Genomic DNA, 23550 nt, shown 5'->3' on the forward strand with positions numbered 1-23550 from the left:
CCAACCTCAAACTTGGAAGGCTGTTTCGTCAAGCCAACGGAACAAATCAACGAGGATCGTACGGGCCTTCTCACTCATAGGTAGGTCTTTCATATCACAGGCCAAAGTGTGTCTCTGGCCCGGATATATGTAATAGAAATTTGAAGCACGGGACGAGGTTCTTACAGAGGCCGAGAGTGTATATGTGTAACGTTATCATTAGATTGCCTTCTAAGTTACAGAATGATGGAATGGAAAACGGGGGAAGCTCGCCAAGCCTGCCAAGACCCGACCGTACCCGGCCCGGAAGTGTGGGTCTTCACTCTTCAGCGCCACCGCCATCCCGATAAGCCCGCTTATCAAGCAACGCGGGGCAAATATTCCTAAAATTCTTGAGAAACGTCCCATACAAATGAAAGGTTGCCCCGCTGACCTCTAGCTTCCGACATCAAAACACTAACTCCGCTCCCAACTGCCCTGCCCTTTTGCTTTCTTCCAGAGAACGACCATCAACCAGATAATTACGGTCTGGGAGTTTTATTGAATCGGTAACCGGAGAGATTCAGATTGCGCCAGAACACATTACCATGGATCTGGACGCACCCATGGCCATGGCGCCGATGGTGGCCACTGGCGGACCTGGCGCAACGTGAGTTGCTCCTGTAACGTCCGAAATACGACTGAGCTCTAATATGTGACAGAATTCTTTGCTGCAACTGTGGCGCCCCTATCGACGGCACTGCCTCTGCCGGCGCTCTCTGCTACGACTGCCTCAAATCCACCGTCGATATCTCACAAGGGATACAACGAGAGGCGACCTTGCACTTCTGCCGCGATTGCGACCGATGGCTGATGCCGCCTGCGACCTGGGTGACGGCCGCCCCCGAATCACGAGAGTTGCTTTCTCTGTGTCTGAAGCGGCTACGGAATCTGACGAAAGTTCGCATCATCGACGCCCGTTTCGTCTGGACAGAGCCTCACTCCCGCCGCATTAAAGTCAAAGTTACCGTCCAGGACTCGGTCGCCGACGGTGTGCTGATGCAGCAAAGCTTCGAGGTTGTCTACATTGTCGCCCACCAGCAGTGCCGCGAATGCGCAAAATCGTACACCGCCAACGTCTGGCGCGCTGCCGTGCAGGTGCGGCAGAAGGTCACCCACAAGAGGACATTCCTGCTCCTCGAACAGTTGATCCTCAAGCACCAAGCCCACAGGGACACAATAAACATCAAGGAGGAGAAGGACGGTATTGACTTCTACTTTGCCCAGCGGAACCAGGCGGAAGCATTTATCCACTTCCTCAAATCGGTGGTGCCAGTCAATATCAAAGACTCTAGGCATCTCATCTCAGCAGATACGCACACGGGGAACAAATCATACAAATTCAACTACTCAGCCGAGATCGTCCCAGTCTGCCGAGACGATCTCGTAGCGTTGCCACTCAGGCTTGCGAAAGCACTGGGCAACATCTCACCGCTCGTGCTGTGCTGGAGGATAGGTACCTCCGTCAACCTTCTCGACCCGAACACACTGCAGACGGCTGAACTCAGCTCCGACATTTACTGGCGGGCGCCTTTCCAGCCGCTCGCCGGCGCGACCGAATTAGTCGAGTTCATCGTCATGGATATCGAGCCGACAGGCGTGCGCAAGGGGAAATGGGTGCTCGGCGAGGCGACAGTGGCTCGGGCCTCCGACCTGGGCGTCAACGACAATACCTACTTTGCCCGGACGCATCTCGGCAACCTGCTTCATGCCGGCGACTCAGTTATGGGGTACATGCTCACAGGGACAAACTTCAACTCGGATGCGCTCGACGCCATTGAGAACTCGCGGGCGTACGGGTCGACCATCCCAGATGTGGTACTGGTCAAGAAGCACTACCCGAACCGGCGCAAGAACAAGAGGCGCAACTGGAAGCTCAAGCGCATGGCCAAGGATGAAGGCGAGCTGCTGCCCAAGGCGGCCGACCAGGCGCGCATGGAGGCCGAGTACGAGGCGTTCCTGCGGGATGTCGAGGAGGACGAGGAGCTGCGGGCCGCTCTGGCACTGTACAAGAACACCAAGAAGAAGAAGTCGCAGCAGCAGGACGCGGATGCCATGAGCATTGCCGAGACAGAGATGACGGCCGAGGATGACGGGCCCAAGATCAGTATGGACGAGCTGCTGGATGACTTTGATGAGTTAGATATCCAGGATGACGAGCATGCTTAAAATGGGTTGTCACGGGGTTATAATTGATTTTGTACTTAAAATGCGAAGGGGCTACTAAAAGCTAGTCGGACTTCGGCATCAACAAAATTCACGGATTTCCCCATGTTGGGGCGGACACAATCGCCATCTTCAATGTGATCTACACGCGAAATGGTATTCGGGTCTATATCTAAGAATATCCAACTCCCACTACTACTACTTCGTAATAAACCCCTATCCGAGCTCGCACCTGCTTCTTACCAACGTACGTGCACGGCTAACGTACGGTCAACTCCACCACGCACACTCCTTAACCGGTCTGATCAGGCGAAGGCAGACAAGTAGACTTTGGTCAGAGGACAATCCCAGCAACGGCCGCTGTTATGGTAAGCGAAAATGGTATGCTGTTGCTGCTGTTGTCGGGGATCAATCACTTGCTGTGCCGCCATCCTTGGGGGTTCATGGGAGCCGGGGGGGTGGTACAATACACCGAGGCGCGAACCCGGTATACCGCTGCATGACGGGGCGATTTGGCGGCTGCAAGCTTGCTTGGTTCGCCATAGCGTTCACCGGCTGCTAAAGAACAGCACGTATCCAAAGGCGAGCTAAGACAGAATCTGGAGTGAGCTACATCGCGCAATTGATGAGGGCAATATTAACACTTTATGTGCTCTTCAAGGAAATGCTGAGCGTTGGGTACTGCAGGTAGTTCACAGTGTCTCGGACGAGACAAAGCCCGGCAGGTTGACAGCCTACAACAGAGTCAATATGAACGAATATCTGGGGTATACGCACAAGACCAGCCAGCAAGAGAACATGATAGACACAGAGACAACTCCTTTCTTTGCTTGTTTCTCGCCCAATGTGAATCAAAAGATTTTGCTGAGCACTCTTTGAACCTGCTCGGGCTGTTCTTCTTGTTTCCTCTTCTTGGCCAGCGGTACTTGTTTGAATGTCCGTCTCTTCTTGTGTGTTGGTACGCGCTCCGGCACATCGGCCGGATGTTCGCCGTCGTCTCCCTCCTCTTCATCCCCGAAGTTCTTCTTCCGTTTTGCTGCTGCCTTGGCCTGTATGCCATTGAGAACCTTGGCCTTCTCAATGTTGCGAACGAACTCCTTGTTCTCCCGGGTTGTCTTGGCGATTTCGGCACGCATTCTGCTGGCCCGCTCGGCATTTTCAGCTGCAATTTGTTCGGTGAGATGGTGCCTGACTCCGATTGTTAGCCTTCATTCAGATCTGCTGTATCGGGCCAGGAATGGAACCCACCATTTGAACCCTTTCAGGTACTTCATGGCCCAGACATCATCCCGGTACCAGCTAGACTTCTTCCCGCCAATTGTCTGAGCGTTTAACAAGTCGACGGCCTTCTTCGCATCCTTCTTCTTCACAAACTCAGCCCAGCCCTCGGTGTACGACCGCTTCTTGTTCCCACCACTGCGAACACGGCGGCTATGCTCGAGGGGATCCTCCGGTGTTAGAAAGATCCTGTTGATCTTGCCGTAGGGTTCGAGCAGCGAGCGTAATTTTGCAGGCTTCATGAAGGGGGGGATCCGCGATAGATAGATAACGCCCGATTTTTTGATGGCAGCCTCAGTCGCAACGAGATTCTTCTTCGTCAGCGGTTTTGACAAATCAGGGAGCTCTGGTTTTGACGTCGGCTTGCCATTCTCTGGTCTCCGTTCTGTCTCATCCGCGTTTTCACGCGCTCCTGTGGACTCTGTTGGGCCCTCGGCCAGCTTTGCGCCGCCATCCTCGTTGTCGCCGCCTTCCAGGTCGCTGAAATCTTCGGCTTCGCTCTCTTCGTCTTCGACCCTCCTCCGCTTGACGCTCCGGCCACCCTTTTGAATATCGTCTTCGGAATCATATCCACGACCAGCATCATCGTCGCTGTCGCCGGCATCGAGGAACTGGTTGCGATTGGCGGAGGACATGGTGGCAGCTGCAGCAAGTTTGAATGGGGCTAACAATTGTCGAAGGCAGTCAATAACTTCACAGGTTGAAATTCTAGGTGGGTTCTTTCAGGGGTCTGTGCACCATGACAGCCGGGGCTTGGTATGTACCTCTAAGAAATGACAGACTCCAGAGCGCACAAGGCTGCAACTCGAGCAATTCATGCTTTCGGACTTGAGATGAGTTGTCATGAGTTGCGTCCATGATACGGGTATTTGTTATTGCAACACACTGTTGCGCCTTCAACGGGGACACACAACAGTCCATATAAACCCTCCACCTGCACGTACCTTTTGCCTGCCGGCCGTTATCTTATCGGTTTATCTAATCTTATCGGAGCAGCCAGGAAGGTTGGAGGGGCAGAGGGGCAGACAGTCAGCAGCTTCACTCCTTTCAACTTCCTTTCTGCTGCGAACTGATCGTAATAATTGAGATCTTCAAATCTATAAAACCCAGTATTTGAACGTACCTCCAATCCTTAAACGCAGCTCAGTTGCAATCATGTCCGTCGAAGTGATCACGACGATCTCGCCCACGACCGATGAGCCGATCCTCACTCGCAATGGCATCTCGCCGCAGGAACTCGAGCAGCTCCCGGATATCGCCACGCAGTCATTCAATTCGTGGCATAAGACGACCCTGAAACAGCGGCAGGATATCATCAAGGGGGCGCTTAGACTACTCGACGAGAGGAAAGATGAGCTCGCCACGGAGCTCACCGTCCAGATAGGCCGACCCATCGCTTACACGGCCAAGGAAGTCTCCACTGCTTTAAAAAGAGCAGAATACCTCCTTAAGATCAGCGACGAGGTCCTCCAGGACACACCAGGAGAGGCAGAGAAGGGCTTCAAGAGGTTTATTCGCAAGGTGCCTGTTGGACCAGTCCTCATCATCTTTGCGTGGAATGTTGGTACCCCGAAAGACTTCTTCGCGGAATAGGGTCTAACAATACGCTACCAGTATCCGTATCTGATTCTCGTAAACGCCTTGATACCGGCATTGCTGTGCGGGAACTCTGTCATTCTCAAGCCATCTCCACAAACGCCCACCGTGGTCGAGCAGGTGGCCAAGGCCTTCACTGACGCCGGTCTGCCTCATGGCGTCATCCAATACTTCCACTCCGGTTCGCCCATGATCATCGAATCGATCGTCAGGAATCCAAAGATTGCTCTGATCTGCTTCACTGGCTCGGTAGCTGGCGGTCTGGCCATACAAGGGGCAGCATCGACCCGCATCGTCAATGTCGGGTTGGAGCTGGGAGGCAAGGATCCGGCCTACGTTCGCGGAGATGTTGACATCGCCTGGGCGGCCGAGGAGATCGTCGACGGCGCCGTGTTCAACTCGGGTCAGAGCTGCTGCTCGATAGAGCGTGTCTATGTTGATGAGAAGATCCACGATGAATTCGTCTCGGCAGTGCAGAACGTCCTCAAGGGATACAAGCTTGGAGACCCTCTCGACAAGAACACGCACCTGGGCCCAGTCATCTCAAAGCGCTCGAAAGAGACGATCCAGGCGCATATCAAGGATGCACTGGACAAGGGCGCTGTCAATGCTACCCCAGCAAACGAAACGTTTGACAGTCTCCCCGAAAGGGGGAACTTCGTTGCTCCAACGCTGCTCACAAACGTCAACCATAGTATGACGGTCATGAAGGATGAGACGTTCGGACCCGTCATCCCGGTAATGAAGGTGAAGAGTGATGAGGAGGCGGTGGAATTGATGAACGACAGCGAGTTTGGGTTGACGGCCAGTATTTGGACGAAAGATACTGAGAAGGGCTATGAGTTGTGTGAGGCCGTTGAGGCAGGCACCGTCTTCGTCAACCGCTGCGATTTCCCAAGCCCTGTAAGTCGGATGCGGCCCCGTAGCGCTCGTGGAAAATTGCTGACAGACATGCAGGACCTCGCATGGACTGGCTGGAAGAACTCCGGAAAGGGTGTCACCCTGAGCAGATATGGGTTTGACCAATTCGTCAAGCTGAAGAGCTATCATTTGAAGGATTACCCTAAATAGAGCGCCGAATGCATGCAGGGAGGAATTTCGGCAAGGGATATCGCCAATCGCACACGACAGGTTTTAGACTAATACCCCCCAACAGCCAACTCTCCATTTTCGATGGACGTGAAAATTTGAGATTTGTCTCGCATTGGACCCTTGATGATTGAGACGCATTCCAAGATTCCGGTTGAGGATGTGCGGAAACGGCTTGAGCCACGTCGGGATTCGCTTCCACGGTCCATTCACATTCCAGCCCTCCTCACCGTGAGATCGTCTTCAAGTCAGGGAGCACACTCCCGCGGCATGGAACCGGCGATCCGATGCTGTGGTAAAATTTGTCTTTGACATTGCTCTCCATCCCTTGGCTATGCGCCCGCAGCCTTTTTCTTTATGCCGGACCCGTCGCAGGCGGCATACCTGCTTACAAAAGGGAGCGGCCAAGGAACGGGAGATTTTTGGTGAATGAGGCTCTCGAGTTCCCATGCCGCTCCTTTGTTTTCTTGACCATATTCTCTCGTAAGCTGGCCTACGCTCCTTTCATCTAGTTCTCCCAGATCCCACTGGTTCCACGCCGCCGGCAACATCACTTCCAATCAGTGCTGCTCCTTCGTCCCAGCAGTCTGTCTCTGACGTCTGGCGGCTTCCTTCTTCTTTGAAGACTGATTCCGTCCTACCGGTAGTGCCAGCGAGGGACACCTTGTATATACAGGAGTATTGTCCGAGATCCTTCGGGCCCTCCTCTCGAGACTTTCTTTGCATCCAATCCGACGTTGCCGGAGACAACTCCGACATGGCAGCCATGAGCGTCTACTCAGAGGTGAAGAGGCTCCACACCTCCCTGCAGGAGTTGGTTGGCCTTCGCCGCAGGAAACGCCAGCTTCAAATCGTACGTTTGATATTTCACACCTTGGAAGTAATCCCTCCTTTTAAAAACTGACCATCAAACTCAGTCCGAACCCTTCAACTTCAGAAAGGAAACTGCCGTCGTCCCCGGCCTGACAGAGGATGAGTATGTCACCCCACTCCATTTATGCTCTCTCCCCCCTCGCCCAGTTCTAATACTTCAACCCGTGAAAAACAGAATCTCTGTCCTCCGCGAGAAAGCAGCCGCCTCCCGCCTCGGCATAGCCCACCCGGACGACACCGACGACACCATCCCCGTACCCGCCACCATCCTCCCCCGTCCCGGCTCCCGAAGGCGGCTATCCAGCCTGCCCCTCCACGCGTCGTCACCTCCTCCCCGTCTGTCCATTCCCATTCCCATCCCCATCCCCAACGCCAATGGCAAGCGACATGCCTTTGTCGGCTCGGCGGGAGGTTATTCCTACTCCTCCCTGCGAAGCAGCCGCACCACGGGCATGGCGCAGGGTATGGGGCTGGACAGGGGGGAGATGGTGCAGGTGGTGCTGGTGCCGGTGCCGGAAGGGGGCGGTGGGCCAGGCATTACGATGAGGCCGTCGGCGTCGGTGAACGACCTGGACCTGCTTCTGTTCGGAAACCCTTCCGGCGTGGGGAGAGACACAACCACAACCACAGCCGGGACCGGGACCGGGACCGGGAGTGCGTTGCTGCTGCTGTCGCCGGTGTCCGCTGCTGCCGCGAGCACGAGTGCGTCGTCGTCTGTCTCGATCTCGCCTCTGGATTTGACCTACGGCAGCAGTGGTGGCGGTGGCGGTGCTAGTACTGGGGCTACGAGTGTGACGGAGCGGAGCTCGGATCTGATGTTGGAGATGGACTTTGAGTTCCAGCTGGGAAGTCCTGTGAGCCCGCTGTCGCCTTCCCCTGCTGGCAGCGTGGCCGTTGGGAAGAAAGGCTTACTTGTGATGTGAGGTGAGATCAGACAAGAGGAGCCAGGTTGCTTTTTTCCTTTTTTCTCAAAAAAACGGAAGTCAGAGGTCGGGTTACGGGAAAGGTGGTTAGTAGGTGTTTGGTATCGTGTTTCCCATCTCTCTCCCACTCTTTCGCTCATGGGGGCTTGTGAAGCGCTTTCCTACGAGGACTGCTTAATAGGGATGAAGAGACGAGTTGATTCGAGATCTAGGCACCTTGCGAAGAGCGAAAGCCCGTGTTTGTTTGGTAGTGTATCGGCTTGTATTGGCGGAGGGGCATTTGAAAAGTGTTGCTGCTGAGTGCAGGCATTTGGCTACGGTTGTCAGATCATTTAATAATAAATAGTGTTGGAAAAAGTAAAAGCAAGGGAGCCATACGACTATCCTGAATTGTGTCTCCAATTGATGGTTTAAGACTGCCAGTTCCTAGGATTAGCCGGACGCGCTCTACTCGTTTCTGAGTTATAATCTCTCATCTAGCTCATATCCAGGACCTACCCCTTCTATTGTAGCCCCTTAGATTATATTAGAGAAAATAATAATATCGTTAACGTATCTTATCAGCGAGCCGATCATATCAGCGAGCCGATCACTTTTTGCCGCAACGCGTCATTTTCACACCCAACATCAATTTTCTCTACAACCTAACATGCGTTCTCCTTCAAAAGAAGCCAGGGTAATCCTGGCGCTTGAAGCTTGTCAAAACAACAAAAAACTAAGCCTCCGAGCCGCAGCTAAGCTCTACGACGTACCCTATATAACCCTCCATGACCGATCTACTGGCTGGCTTACACGACGCGATCTTCCAGCCAACTCGCGTAAGCTTACCAATCTAGAAGAGAAGGCGATAGTTCAGTATGTGATTGAACTATCTGCATGTATATTCCCACCTAGACTAAGTGGGGTGGAAGATATAGCCAACCATCTGCTACGCGAATGCGGCGCGCCCCCTGTTGGCAAGCTCTAGGCATATCGGTTTGTTAAACGCCAGCCAGAGCTCTATATGCGTTATGCCTGTCGATACGATTACTAGAGGGCTAAATGCGAGGATCCAAGGATTATTAGGGAGTGGTTTGCGCTTGTATAAAATACTAAGGCCAAGTATAGTATTATGGATGATGATATCTATAACTTTGACGAGACCGGGTTTATAATAGGTATGATCTGCCCGGGTATAGTAGTTACGACCTCGGATGGCCGTAGTAGGGCAAAACTAGCCCAGCCTAGTAACCGCAAATGGGCAATGGTGATCCAGGGAGTCAATGCGCTTGGCTGGGCTATCCCGCCCTTTATTATCTTGGCCGTGCAATACCATCTTGCCAACTGGTATACCGAGTGCAACCTTCTAGCAAACTGGCATATTGTAACTACCGACAACGGCTGGACTACTAATACGGTAGGCCTAGATTGGATCAAGCACTTCGACTTCTATATAGCACCTTATACAAAGGGCAAAAAGCGGTTGTTGATCCTCGACGGCCACGAAAGCCACTACTCTACCGAATTCGAGCTCTACTGCCAGGAGAATAACATTATTACGCTCTATATGCCTCCGCATTCCTCTTATAAGCTCTAGCCACTCGATGTTGGCTGCTTTAGGCTGTTGAAACAGTCATACGGTCGCCAGATTAAGGACTTAATACGCGCGTATATCAACTATATCAGCAAGCTCGAGTTCCTCTGCGGCTTTCGCAAGGCCTTCTTTGCTTCCATAACGGAGAAGAATATATAGGGTGGCTTTGCAGGGGCTGGCCTAGTACTATACGATCTAGAGAGGGTCCTTTCTACGCTAGACGTAAAGCTTCGTACACCGACACCTCCAACCTTACGACCTAGCACTGTACAATCTTGGGTCTTCCAGACACCATACAACCCCCGAGAAGCCGAATCGCAGTCAACACTTATCAAGACTCACATTGCCAACTATTAAAACAGCTCTCCAACTTTAATATTAGGTGCTGTGGATCAACTTACTAAGGGTACGATGGCTATAATGCACTAGATGGCCCTCCTTCGGTCAGAGGTCTCTTCGCTCCGTAAGGCCAACGAGGCACTAAGCAAGCGCCGGAGAGCCAAAAGAACACGCGTGCAGCTTGGAGGATCATTTGCAGTATAGGATGCAAAGGATCTACTAGACCAGAAGGCCGTGGTTGGAGAGGTGGTACAAGAAACGCAGCCGGACGGTGGTGGTACAGGGGGGGGGCGTACGAAGGTTCGATGCTGTGGTGTGTGCGGCAAGCCTGGCTATAATGTACGTACGTGCCAGGAGGTTGCAGAAGGGTCTGATTCAGCTGTTTCTGATGTAATTATAGTTAGTTCCTAGTGTAGTGTATTGTAATTGAGGATAGATGTTTTGGTGTGGTGGAAATTGATCGGCTCGCTGATATGATCGGCTCGCTGATAAGATACGTTAATAAATATCTAAGTATAGTTAACGTAAGTGTATAGCGAAAGTTACATGCATGCGAAAGTTACACTAAACTATACCCCCTTAACTTTATCTATATTAATTCCACCCAACCAGCTCAAAACGAACGAAACTACTCGGAATCGTCTTCCTCGGACGTTTCAACAACTATCTGACAGGTACGCGCATTGTGGCCAGGCTTGCCGCAGTTGCCACAATGCTGCGCGCGTGTCTCAACCCTCGGCTTCCGACCACTACCCGCCTGCGTTTCCTTCTTAATCTGTACCTTAACGTCTCTCTGGCCCTATAGATCCTGTGCATCCTATATAGAAAGTGATCCTCCTTGTCGGAGCCGTTGTTTTTTAACCCTTCGGCGCTTGCTTAGTGCCTCATTTGCTGCTCGGAGGCTCTGGTTCTCTGCCCTTAACAATGCCAACTGATATATGACCTTGGACGTCCCTTTAGCAAATATGTCAACCGCCCTTAAAATCTTAGTTGGAGAGCTATTTTGATGCCGGGCAATTTGATTCTTGATAAGGGTAGACTGCAAGGAGGCTTCGATTGGGTTGTTTAGGGTCTTGGAAACCTAGGCGTAGGCACTATTGGGCGGCGAGTTTGAGGGCGTTGGCGTCTTTAGACGGATATCGAGCTATGAGATTACTTTCTCGGGATCAAAAGGAGCAATTCTAGCACCTCGAAAACCTCCTTGAATATTTTCAGGAGTTATAGCGGCTTGGAAAGCGGCATAGAATATAGGAAAGAAGTCCTCCTTAGTGATATAGGTTATGCTTGCCTATATTATCCCCTCGATCTGCTTGCCGTATGCTGTCTTAAATGGGCTGAAACACCTAATATCGAGCGGCTAAAGAATATAAGATAAGTAGGGAGGTATATAGAGGGTAATAATATTATTCTCCTTGCAATAGAGCTCGAAGTCGGTCGAATAGTAGCTATTATAGCCGTCGAGGACCAGGAGGCGATAAACCCTAGCTATTCGAGCTTTAGTATATTTGTTAAAATGCTAAATCTATTCTAGGCCTCTCTTGTTGGTTGTCCAACCGTTTTCGGATATCGCAATGACCTAGTCCTTCGGCAATAGGCTATTCTCGTACCAAGAGGAGAGGTAATGTTTGCCCTTGACAATAATAAACGGTGGGATCGCCTAGCCAGTTATATTGACGCCCTAGATTACCGTTGCCTACTTGCGATTGCCAGGCTGCTTCGACTTTGCCCTGCTATGCCGTTCGGAGCTTGTAATAACTATTGCCGTTAAGATAATACCCATCTGAAACCTAGTCTTATCGAAGTTATAGTGTGACGAAACCACAGGCAGTCCTGCCTCTGAAAGGGTTCGCCGGTCGAAGGTATCTGCTGGTCGGACTGTAGGTCTCGGTGAAGCCAAAAGGTTCACAACAATGCAAGTCGCAATGTCTGCACAGTAATGTAGGGCTACCTTACTGCTTGTATTGCTCACTGGAGGACTCTCAGAGCCCTCCGTAACAAATGACTATATACTAGCTATTTTTCTGTGGACGCCCACGCTCGCCGTCGTCCTCGGGCGTCCATGGTCGCTAGTGCTCGCCAGCGTCCCTAGGCGTCCATACGGACGCTCCTGGACGCTGTCGTCCATCGGCGTCCATGTGGGGCATCCTACTGCCTTGTGCTCTCCGATTGGTAACTTCATCACCTGCATGGCCCCACCAGGTCGGGTTATATAGTTGGTTCGTAACACGATGCCCCTCCTCGACGTCTTTCGCCCCGAAAGACCTTGGCCGTCGTCGTGTTTCCTTTTAGCGTCAACTGCCCCCTTGATTTGGTCCCCTGGTAAGTTGTTATTCTTCTCCCTTCACTATTGCTATGGCTGATATAGTGGCGGCTAGGCCCTGTCGAAACTATGCCTTCGAACGTTGTGTTGCTACAATAGTAATTGAGCGCGACGGCGAGGAGTCCGACATGCCTTGCGAACGTTGTTGGAACGCAAAGCTATATAGGCGTTGCATTATGGTGCCTGGTTCGGACAAGTGTTCTTCTTATGTTCGTATAGGGAAGAAATACAGTGGTCCTAGCGTTGCAAACGCTTATAGGTACCCTCTTCGTTCGTGCTTGCTAGGCCCTTCCTAATAGAATAGTGGTGGCAAACTTATCGGCCTACGACAAGATTAATAAAGCGATTATAGATGCTAAACGTCAGCTTGCTAAGGCGTTAAGCTGTCTTTCCCGTCTTCGACAACAGCGTCAACGCCTGGCGGAGACCGGCTTATCATTGCTGGCTCGTGGACTGGAGGGTTTGGAAGAGGATGGGCCCCCTTCCCTAGAACCGATGTCGGAGGAGCAGCAACTTGTTGGTCAGGCGCAGGCCTTGGGTGCCTTTGGTGTGGTTGACTGGGAGGCTGCTGGCGTTATTCCTTATGGGTCTGGTGTTTCGTCAGGGCCCCTTGATTTCGACGCGCTCCTGCAGTCCAGGGATTCTCCTCCTGCCGTTGACGAGGTTCGAGGTAGTGCGGGTTCGTAGCCGGTGGCGGTCAGGTCTTGGTCGCGCCTGCCGTGCGTGTCGTGTTGTGGCATAGCTGCTTGCAGCCGCTCTTTCCTGCCTGGGGTTCTCAATCTGATTCTTGTTGCCTGTTTCCCAACAAATGAAATGGCTTAGTGGTACAGCTTGGTTATTATACCCGAGTAAATGCTCTGGGAGACCATGGGTTCGAATCCCATCTGGGCTTCTTCTCCATATAGGTCGCGTTACTATAGGGTGACACGACCCGGCCGGAGATTTTTATACTTCCCTCCTGGTCGGTCTGGGTTCTGTCGGTGGAACTCCTTTAGTTTTTCTATATAGTTAAGGTGTTCTGCTAGTTCCTATAAGTTGTCTTCTAGTCCGAAGTCGAGCTATTTGATTAGGTACTCTAGCCTTCCGTTAGCTATTTACAAGTCCAAGATTTCCTTAACGTCCTATTCTTCTTCTTTGTCCTCGGCTTCGATATCCTTTATAGCCTATACGTTCTTAGGTGCTAGTTCGAGGAGCAAGATATAGAAGATGTTAGTATATAGCTTTATTATTAATAGTAACGAAAGTCGATAGTTGGATGTCGAAATTCTTGCGTCGATTTTAAGCGGTCTAATCTTTCTAAAGTCGAGTTTCTGGCTTGGCCGTTTTATTTTTAAATTCCGAGAAATAAGATAGACTATATCTCCTCTCTTAAGGCGAGGTCCCTCGAGCTAATACTTGTCGTAGTATTCCTTCATCCTAAGTCTGACGAACTTGAGTTCTTCCTTTAGTATTATATATAGTATATATATTTTCTCCGCCTTGATTTTTGCCCTAGGTACTATAATATCTAGTCCCTAGTATAAATCTGCTTTATAACCAAAGTTCGCGAAGAATAGAGTAACCTTTATTATCTCTATTAGTATGGTATTATACGTAAGTTATACCGCTAGTAATAGATTAACCCAGTCGTTCTATTAGAAGTTAACGAACGTTCTAAGGTATTGTTCGACGGTCTGGTTAAGCCTTTCTATCTGGCCATCTGTCTATAGGTAGTATACTATTGAAAGCTTGCTCTTTATGCCCAAACGCTTTATAAGCGCTTGCTAAAATTTTAATGCGAATTTAGTATCTCGGTCTATGATCTATTCTCCTGGCCATCTATATACTAATGTAATATGCCAGTAGATTATATCCGCAAGTTGCTCTACTGACTATGATTCTTTATACGGGAAGAAGTAGCTTTACTTGGTAAGTCGATCAACTATAGTGAGAATACTATTGTACTTTGTTCCGGTAGTCGAGTCTTTTGAAAGCAGTAGTTTAGTGATAAAATCTATCGTCACCGAACTCTATAGTCGTTCTATAATTGGTAATGGCTCTAAGAGCCTATATAGTTTGTGCTATACCGACTTGCTTCGATTGTAGAGGTTGTATTCCTATATAATGGTTTTGACCCTAGTCCTAAGTCCTAGGAAGTTATAGTGTTGCCGAACCTTGGCAACTATCTTGGCGATTCCTATATGTCCTCCGAGCTTCGACTCGTGGATTATCTTGATTAGTTCTGTCTGATCCTATAGTACAATATAGGCCTTGCCGTTATACTATAACGCTCTATCTCTCTAAGAGATGCCTGCCTTTTCGTCTGCGTTATTCTACTTCCGGTCTTGGAAGTCTTTTCCTAGCCGTTCTTCCCTAAAGACTATACAATATTCTTTAAACGGTTGCAGAGGTTATATACCGGAATCTTCGTCCTATTATAGAAGTATATCGTTATCGAGATCTTCTATCGGTTAGGGGAATATACCGTAGGGAACTATCTGGCTATTGTTAAAGTAATAGCAGCAAGGCTTCTAGTTGGCTATTCCTAAAGTGATCTGGCCTCCTGCTTAATGTATCTACTTATGCGTTTTCCGAGCCTTTCTTATAGTTGATTTTAAAGTTGAACTCTAAGAGGAATTCTGCCTATCGAGTCTGTCGTCCGTTCAACACCTTGGTGGTAGTAAAGTACCGCAAGTTCTTATAGTCTATATAGACTTGAACTTCGTGGGTTGTACCGCTGAAGTATAGCCTCTATTCTTGAAAAGCCTCGATGATTGCTAGTAACTCCTTGTCGTAGATTGGGTAGTTAAGTCGTAGTCCTTCGAGCTTTTTCGAAAAGAATGCGACTAGATGCAACTTCCTATATTCGTCGTGCTAACTAAGTTGTCCTCCGATTGTATAGTCCAATACATCGGTTTCAACCTCGAATGGCTTCTGTAGGTATGACGAAACCACAGGCAGTCCTGCCTCTGAAAGGGTTCGCCGGTCGAAGGTAACTGCTGGTCGGACTATAGGTCTCGGTAAAGCCAAAAGGTTCATAACAATACTTGCCGCAATGTCTGCACAGTAGGTATAGGCTATTGCTTGTAATTGCTCACTGGAGAACTCCCAGAGTCCTCTATAACGAATGACTATATACCTAGCCGATCCTGTTGGCTCGCCGTCGTTCGACGGCTACCGTGGTCTACCCTTGATCGCCTTGGGTAGGCGGCTACCCAAGTCTATCATGATCGCTCTCGCTCGCCGGCGACCCTGAGCTACCCAGGTCGTCCTTATGCGGCCGCCTGCGGCTTTTACCCCTGCTGATTGGTTCTGCCTGTTTCTGTCGTGCCCTACCGGGTCTTGCTATATGGTTGGTTCGTGATACGATGTCCCCTCTCTATGTCTTTCGTCCCGAAAGACCTAGGTTTGCCGAACATTCATACTTTAGCGCTAATACTCCCGGTTCCCGTCGTAAGTCCTTTTGTTGCCCTAACCTTTTTCCCGTTCCTTCCGCCATGGCTGATCCTAAGGATTATAGTTCCTGTGACTTGAAGCGTGAGCGCCGTGCTTTCGCAACGAAAATCGAGCGAACGGGCTTCGAAGTCGCTATGCCTTGCGAGCGTTGTTGGAATGCAAAGCCCCAGAGGCGTTGTATAATAATGGAGGGGTCGAACAAGTGCTCGAACTATGTTCGGGCGGGCAAGAAGTATAGCGGGCCTAACGTGGCCGATGCGTATGAGTGTTGTGCTCGGGGTATTTTTACTTGGTGGTTAACAGGTAGTAGTACTATCTAACTTGTCGGAGCAGGAGAAAGTAGCAAAGGATATTGAGGAAATAGAATAGGTGCTGGCCGAGACCCTAAGTCGCTTGTCTTATCTTCGCTCTTAGCAGCGTTTCCTCCGCGAGCGTAGGGTTGAGATATTCCGTCGCAGAATGACTCGTTTGGAGGAGGAGGAAGAACCTGATTCCCCGAAGCCGATGTCGGAGGAACAGTCATTGGTTAGTCAGGTACAAGCGTTAGGTGCTGCCGGTATGGTTGATTGGGAGGCTATAGGCGTTGTGCCTTATGGTTCTGCTGACGCTATTCCTGATTTCCCTGGGGGTGGCTTCGACTAGTTGCTCCGCTCTCCGGGTGGTAGTGGCAGCGAGGTCCCTGCTTCTCCTAGTACTGGAGGTCCTGCTCTATCCGGTGGTGCCGGGGGTTCGTAATGGTGGTCAGGTCTTGGTTGCGCCTGCCGTGCGTGTCGTGCTATTGCTGCCTATAGCCGCTTTTTCCTGCCTGGTTCTCAATCTGATTTTGTTGCCTGTTTCCCAACAAATGAAATGGCTTAGTGGTGCAGCTTGGTTATTATACCCGGGCGAATGCTCTAGGAGGTTATAGGTTCGAATCCCATCTACGCCCCTTCTCTATATAAGTGGCTTGACCGCCGGGTCGAGCTATTTACGGGGAGAAGATTTTTACGCTTTCTTTTTCCCTGGCCGATCTGGATTCCGTCGATAGAATTCCTTTAGTTTTTCTATATAGCTAAGGTGTTCTGCTAGCTTCTATAAGTTGTCTTCTAGTCCAAAGTCGAGCCATTTGATTAGGTACTCTAGCCTTCCGTTGGCTATTCGCAAGTCCAAGATTTCTTTAACGTCCTACTCTTCTTCTTTATCCTTGGCTTCGATATCTTTTATAACCTATACGTTTTTAGATGCTGGTTCGAGGAGCGAGATATAGAAGATATTAGTATATAGCTTTATTATTAATAGTAACGAAAGTCGGTAGTTGGATATCGAAATTCTTACGTCGATTTTGAATAGTCTAATCTTCCTAAAGTCAAGTTTCTGGCTTGGCCGTTTTATTTTTAAATTTCGGGAAATAAGATAGACTATATCTCCTCTCTTAAGGCGAGGTCCCTCGAGCCAATGTTTGTCGTAGTACTTCTTTATCCTAAGCCTAACGAACTCGAGTTCTTCTTTTAGCATTATATATAGTATATATATCTTTTCTACCTTAACTTTTGCCCTAGGTACTATAATATTTAGTCCCTAGTATAAATCTGCTTTATAATTAAAATTCGCGAAGAATAGAGTGACCTTTATTATTTCCGTTGGCGTTATATTATATATAAGCTATACCGCTGGCAATAGATTAACCTAGTCGTTCTATTGGAAGTTGATAAACGTTCTAAGGTATTGTTCGACGATCTAGTTAAGCCTTTCCGTCTAGCCATCTGTCTATAGGTAGTATGCTATTGAAAGCTTGCTCTTTATACCCAAACGCTTTATAAGCGTTTGCTAAAACTTTAATGCGAACTTAGTGTCTTGGTCCGTGATCTACTCTTCTAGCTATCTATATACTAATGCGATATGCCGGTAGATTATATCCGCAAGTTGTTCTGCTGACTATAATTCTTTGTATAGGAAGAAGTAGCTCTACTTAGTAAGTCGGTCGACCATAGTAAGGATGCTATTATACTTCGTTCCGGTAGTCGAGTCTTTCGAAAGTGGTAGTTTAGTAATAAAGTCTATCGTTACCGAACTCTATAGTCGTTCTGCAACTGGCAATGGTTCTAAAAGCCTGTATAGCTTATGCCATGCCGACTTGCTTCGATTGTAGAGGTTGTATTCCTATACAATGGTTTTGACTCTGGTCCTAAGTCCTAGGAAGTTATAGTGTTGCCAAACCTTGGCAACTATTTTGGCGATTCCTATATGTCCTCCGAGTTTTGACTTGTAGATCGCCTTGATTAGTTCTGTTTGATCCTATAGTACAATATAGGCCTTGCCGTTATACTATAACGCTCTGTCTCTCCAAGAGATGCCTGCCTTCTCGTCTATGTTGTTCTACTTCTAGTCTTAGAAGTCTTTTCCTAGCTATTCTTCCCTAAAGACTGCGCAATATTCTTCAAACGGTTGCAGAGGTTATATACTAGGATCTTTGTCCTATTATAGAAGCATGTCGTTATCGAGATCTTCTATCGGTTGGGGAGCATGCTATAAAGAACCATCTAGCTATTATTGAAGTAATAGTAGCGAGGCTTCTAGTTGGCTATTCCTAAAGTGATCTGGCCTCCTGCTTAATGTATCTGCTCGTGCGTTTTCCGAGCCTTTCTTATAATTGATTTTGAAGTTGAACTCTGAAAGGAATTCCGCCTATCGAGTCTATCGTCCGTTTAACACCTTAGTAGTAGTAAAGTACCACAAGTTCTTATAGTCTGTATAAACCTGAACTTCATAGGTTATACCGCTAAGGTATAGTCTCTATTCTTAAAAGGCCTCGATAATGGCTAGCAGCTCCTTATCGTAGATTGGGTAGTTAAGCCGTAGTCCTTCTAGCTTTTTTAAGAAGAATGTAACTGGGTATAGCTTCCCTTGTTCGTCGTACTAACCAAGTTGTCCCCCGATCGTATAATCGGATATATCGGTTTCTACCTCAAATGGCTTCTGTAGGTCTAGTAACCAGAGCACTGGATCGGCGATGATTGTATCGCGGATCTTCTAAAACGCTTATTTATGCTCGGCTTCCTACCGGAACTCGATATCTTTCTTTATAAGTTCGTGCAATAATCGTACAAGGTCGCCGAAGTTCCTAATGAACATTCGATAGAAATTGGCGAATCCGATGAATCCTTATACCTCTATTGTTATTATTAGTTATAGCCATTTCTTGATCGCTTTAATCTTTGCTGGCTCTATCCTGATTCTACTAGGCGAAATTTTATATCCGAGAAATACTATTTTCATAATGTAGAATTCGCTCTTGTCCTTATTGACTAATAGCTTATGCTTATAGAGTACGTCTAGTATTGCCTTTATATACTTCTTATATTCCTCGAGTATTTTGGAGAAGATAAGAATATTATCTAGGTAATAGACTACGAATCGGTCGAGGAATAGGCAGATTGTATAGTCAACGACCGCCTAGAAGGTTGCCGGTGCGTTTGTTAATCCGAAGGGCATTATAAGGTATTCGTAATGGCCGTAGGGAGTGCGAAACGCTATCTTCTATTTATCCCCTTCCTTAATGCGAATATAGGCGTACGCTATTGGAAGGTCGAGGCAAGTAAAGTAACGGGCGCCTGCTAACTGGTCTCGAAGCCGCAAGATAAATAGCAAAGGGTACCAGTTCTTTACTATCTCTTCGTTCAGCTATCGGTAGTCTATATATATCTAGAGCTTTCTATCCTTCTTCGGAACAAATAGGACTAGGTAGCCTGCTAGTAATATCGATAGTCTGATATACCCTATCTTGAGATTCTCTTTAAGATATCTTCTTAACTTAGTATCTTGCTTTTCGTTAATATAGTATACCTTGAAGAACTTTAACTGGGCTCCTTCCTTGAGTTTGATTTTATAGTCCCAAGGTCTATAGTCTGGTAGCCCCTTAAGATACTTTGCTTCGAACGCCAAGTGTCCTCGGTATTCTACTAGGATCTTGCCTGTTTCTATGTTCTTCTCTATACTCCGGTAGTACGAGAACTTATCTCCGGCCGTAATACTGGCCGCTTCCCTCTAGGTGACCTAATCCTAGAATTCAAATTCTCCGGTCTTATCGATTGAGATAATAGCGATTTCGATGTCGTCTGTGTTCCTCTAAGCCGTACGAGGGCGTTGTCGTAAGTGGCGTCGTTTCTGGCCTGGTCTTGCCGATTCTCGCTGTTCTTTCTGGTGACTGCCGCCTCTTCCTAAGTCCGTAGTGCTCTGCCTGGCACTGTCCGTCTCCTGCGGTAGATCTATAGGGGCTGCCTTCCGGGGCGATCTTCCCTGCTGCGATCCGTCGTCTACGCTTCCTATCTCGTTGGTCGGATATAGCCTCTGTTCCCGAGGTCGTAGGTGGCTATCTCCCTTCTAACTGATGTCTGGGTCGTAATTTCGATGCTATAGGCGTCCTAGAATTATATCCTTCTTAGGCCCTATTTTAACAATGTCAAATACCACTTTGGTGGTTTTTCCTTCTATTATAATCTTAAGTGGTTCCGTTTCCCGTTATACCTATTAGGTATTAAATGGTCCTTTAATAATATGCTATTTCTTCTTGATCCTCTACGGGATCCTAAGTCGATTGACAAATATTAGCGAGATAAGGTCGACCTAAGATCCTCTATCTACTAATGCCAATATTTAGAATCCTTTCTATTGTACTATAACCTAGATTCTATTATCGGGTTTGTCGTTCTGAATCGCAGTGGCTTCCTTTTTGCTCGCTAGGAGGTCGTAGATCCTTTTCTTTGCGTAGTTCTTCCTATACCTGCAGATCTATTGTCGTTATAATGGATTTAGTGGTTTCCGGGCCCTTCGGAGGGCCCTAAGCCGTTTCCCAACTCTATTCTGGCGTCTGGATAGGCGTCCCTATCCTCCTATACCTCTTGGTTGCCGTCCTATGGTCTAAGTCTCGGGAGTTCTTCAAATAATTGTCGAATTTCGTTGGCTCTTCTTCCTTCCCCTTGTCGTTCGCAAGGCGTTATCTATTTTCGTATATATGTCTTGCGTTCGTAGTGTTCTTAGAGTTTCGCTTATATATAGATTAAGCAATCCTAGCTCTTGCACTATCGAGTGCTATTGGGCTATCGTTAGCAGTCTTCTGGCTAGGTTCTTCGCGGTATCACCCTGATTCTATCGTATATGTTGGCCCTCTCGACCTTCTATAGGAACTAGTCGGTGCCGGTCCCTATATCCTAAACCTATAGGATTAGTCGAGGTTCTCCGTTTCGGTTAGTAGGCCTATCGGGCCAAAAGTCGTTATCAAATTTTGATCGAAAATAGTATTGGCATTTGTATACGATACACTGGAACTATAGGATATAGATATAGTTGTATCGCTAGGGTTGGAGTCGAAGTGCGTCTTGTTTATAGGGTTTGCAGCGCGGGCCAAATCCAATCCAGATATATACCGCGTTACTATTCCCGACGCCATTATATAGCTTCTTATTCCAAAAAGTGTCCTAATCTTATAGTTCCTGCCCCTTGAGTCTTCGCTGGTTCTAGGCCTTCTAGTATTCAGCCTCGGGGTTCTTGATTCTACTATTTCTCCTGTCCTGGCCTAGGTCCTATGCTGGTCTATCCTATAAGTTCGAGTAGTGCTCTTCCTAGACCCTAACCAACTTGGCCTTGACGAATTCTAGTTGGCTTATAGCCTAAGCCTTTTCTTCTATAAGTCTTCGGGTAACCGTCCGAAGCTCGGCTTGTTCCTTCTTAGCCTTCTAAAGGCGTTAAGCGAGAAAGATAGGGTTCGGCCCAATAGGTTCGTTATCCGATTGTTATATCCTCTATTGACCTTCTTCGTTCTAGGTTAGTTGGAAGCCCTAACCCTCTGCGAGTTATAATGCTATAGTAGCAGCAATATTATAGCCTATAATAGGCTCTTCGAACGTAATATAGGGGCTATTGCTTCCTGACCGAGAGGAGTCGTCAATGCTTCCTTTAGCTATGCCCTAGTTAACTACGTTGTCGAAGTTATCCTCGGTATAGCTTGCTATAGCTACTTTAACTATATAGGTTAACTTATCGATCGTAGTATTTTCCTTGCCAGGCACCTGCTTCTAGTTCTTCTTGCTATGGCACTCCTACTTAAAGTACCCTTTCTTGCCGCAATTGAAATAGGTAACCTAGGACTTGTCCTTGCGTCCTTTATCCTTACGCTAGGTGGCGTTTATATCCATCGGACTAGCGTAGGTACCGTACGACGTACTAGGGTACTATCGCTTCTTTTTATTGTTGGCCTTGACAAATATAGGCTACGTTCTATATCCCTTGCGCTATTAGCGCCTAGTATAAATTCGGTTGTCAATATAGATAGCTATAGCGATATATTTGTCAAGCGTATTAGGTCGGTCCTTTTAATATAGTTTATCCTTGACTTTTTCCTTCAAACTATCGTAGAACAACTATATAAGACCTTCGTCATTGATCTCGCACCGAAGTAAATCCTAGCGGAACTATATAGCGTAGGCAGCCGCCGATTTTATCTACCTTAGGCGTACAAGTCGCTCCTATATGTAGAGCTTCTTATTATAGTCTCCGAACACCTTCTAGATTTCCTGCTTAAACTTGTCGTACGATTTAAAGATTTCAATAGTAAAGTCGTCCTAAGCGTCCGTACTATTAGTTAGCCAATCCTTGAGAGTAGGTTTAAACTATCGAAGTACCTTCCCCTCGAGCCGCGAGGAGATGAATATAACTTTAGCGGATTCGTCCGTAAATTTGTCCGGGTAATACTTAAGGTAGGCCCTTATAGATATAAGGAATCTAATAAGTCCCTCTTTATCGCCTCTGTACTTAGGGGGTGCTTCGAGTTTGGCCTTGTCCTTGGGCTTGCTGTTATAGGCCTTGTTGACGAGCTGTTGCATATGGCCGTTCTCGGCCTTAAGCTAGGCGATTTTGGCGTTGAGAGCCTCGAGAGCCTGCTGTATCTATCGCATGGTTGCGGCCTGGCTCTAGGATTCCGGGGTGCTAGGTGTCTAGGGCGCTATAATGGTCGGTGGTACCTTCGATCTGAACCGTGATAGAGTCAAAGGGAGTGAGTAACATATGACGAAACTATAGGTAGTCCTGCCTCTAAAAGGGTTCGCCGGTCGAAGGTAACTGCTGGTCAGACTATAGGTCTTGGTGAAGCCAAAAGGTTTATAATAATACTTGCTGCAATGTCTGCATAGTAGGTATAGGCTATTGCTTGTAATTGCTCACTGGAGAACTCCCAGAGTCCTTTATAATGAATGACTATATACCTAGCCGATCCTGTTGGCTCGCCGTCGTTCGACGGCTACCGTAGTCTACCTTTGATCGCCTTGGGTAGGCGGCTACCCAAGTCTATTATGATCGCTCTCGCTTGCCGGCGACCCTGAGCTACCTAGGTCGTCCTTATGCGGCCGCCTACGGCTTTTACCTCTGCTGATTGGTTCTGCCTGTTTCTGTCGTGCCCTACCGGGTCTTGCTATATAGTTGGTTTGTGATAGTAGGTCTGGTAACTAGAGCATTGGATCGTCGATAATTGTATCGCAGATCTTCTGAAACGCTTGTTTGTGCTCGGCTTCCTATTGGAACTCGATATCTTTCTTTGTGAGTTCATATAATAGTCATATAAGGTTGCCGAAGTTCCTAATGAACATTTGATAGAAATTGGCGAATCCGATAAATCCTTGTACCTCTATTGTTATTATTGGTTATAGCCACTTCTTAATCGCTTCAATCTTTGCTAGCTCTATCCTAATTCTACTAGGCGAAATTTCGTATCCAAGAAACACTATTTTTATAATATAGAATTTGCTCTTATCCTTATTAACTAATAGCTTATACTTATAGAGTATATCTAGTACTGCCTTTATATGCTTCTTATATTCCTCGAGTATTTTAGAGAAGATAAGAATATTATCTAGGTAATAGATTACGAATCTATTAAGGAATAGGCAGATCGTATAGTCAACAACCACCTA

The 23550-nt window shown here is 48.0% G+C and overlaps 4 protein-coding genes and 1 non-coding gene across 5 annotated transcripts; 4 read left to right on the forward strand and 1 right to left on the reverse strand.

Moving 5' to 3' along the window:
* The first annotated feature begins 417 nt into the window (after positions 1–417).
* On the forward strand, positions 418–2322 carry B0T15DRAFT_501142 (NMD3 family-domain-containing protein). The gene is made up of 2 exons (XM_062867395.1): positions 418–628; positions 681–2322. Exons 1-2 carry the CDS (start codon positions 567–569, stop codon positions 2185–2187), a joined length of 1569 nt encoding a protein of 522 aa, XP_062722257.1. The 5' UTR covers positions 418–566; the 3' UTR covers positions 2188–2322.
* A 713-nt stretch (positions 2323–3035) lies between these two features.
* Positions 3036–4097, reverse strand: B0T15DRAFT_483845 (uncharacterized protein; the record flags this gene model as incomplete). Its single annotated transcript, XM_062866188.1, has 2 exons — positions 3036–3372; positions 3433–4097. 2 exons carry the CDS (start codon positions 4095–4097, stop codon positions 3036–3038), a joined length of 1002 nt encoding a protein of 333 aa, XP_062722258.1.
* Positions 4098–4617: 520 nt separating this feature from the next.
* B0T15DRAFT_492023 (Aldehyde/histidinol dehydrogenase) lies at positions 4618–6129 on the forward strand (the record flags this gene model as incomplete). The annotated part of the gene is made up of 3 exons (XM_062866830.1): positions 4618–5022; positions 5077–5961; positions 6016–6129. The coding sequence occupies 3 exons, from the start codon at positions 4618–4620 to the stop codon at positions 6127–6129; spliced, it is 1404 nt and encodes a 467-aa protein (XP_062722259.1).
* A 306-nt stretch (positions 6130–6435) lies between these two features.
* Positions 6436–8107, forward strand: B0T15DRAFT_142178 (uncharacterized protein). The gene is made up of 4 exons (XM_062861887.1): positions 6436–6630; positions 6795–7000; positions 7065–7123; positions 7196–8107. The coding sequence occupies exons 2-4, from the start codon at positions 6905–6907 to the stop codon at positions 7941–7943; spliced, it is 903 nt and encodes a 300-aa protein (XP_062722260.1). The 5' UTR covers positions 6436–6630; positions 6795–6904; the 3' UTR covers positions 7944–8107.
* A 4883-nt stretch (positions 8108–12990) lies between these two features.
* Positions 12991–13067, forward strand: B0T15DRAFT_t77. The gene has a single exon. It is a non-coding gene; the product is annotated as a tRNA-Leu (tRNA).
* The last annotated feature ends 10483 nt before the right edge of the window (positions 13068–23550 follow it).

This window comes from Chaetomium strumarium, assembly GCF_033439665.1.
Source record: "Chaetomium strumarium strain CBS 333.67 chromosome Unknown B0T15scaffold_3, whole genome shotgun sequence".
Classification (NCBI taxonomy): Eukaryota; Fungi; Ascomycota; class Sordariomycetes; order Sordariales; family Chaetomiaceae; genus Chaetomium; species Chaetomium strumarium.

Coding starts and splice junctions, on each gene's coding strand:
- B0T15DRAFT_142178 (XM_062861887.1), top strand. CDS start 6,905: ATGGCAGCCATGAGCGTCTACTCAGAGGTGAAGAGGCTCCACACCTCC. Junction 7,001..7,064: donor GGAAACGCCAGCTTCAAATC/GTACGTTTGATA, acceptor CATCAAACTCAG/TCCGAACCCTTCAACTTCAG. Junction 7,124..7,195: donor CCCGGCCTGACAGAGGATGA/GTATGTCACCCC, acceptor CGTGAAAAACAG/AATCTCTGTCCTCCGCGAGA.
- B0T15DRAFT_501142 (XM_062867395.1), top strand. CDS start 567: ATGGATCTGGACGCACCCATGGCCATGGCGCCGATGGTGGCCACTGGC. Junction 629..680: donor ACTGGCGGACCTGGCGCAAC/GTGAGTTGCTCC, acceptor AATATGTGACAG/AATTCTTTGCTGCAACTGTG.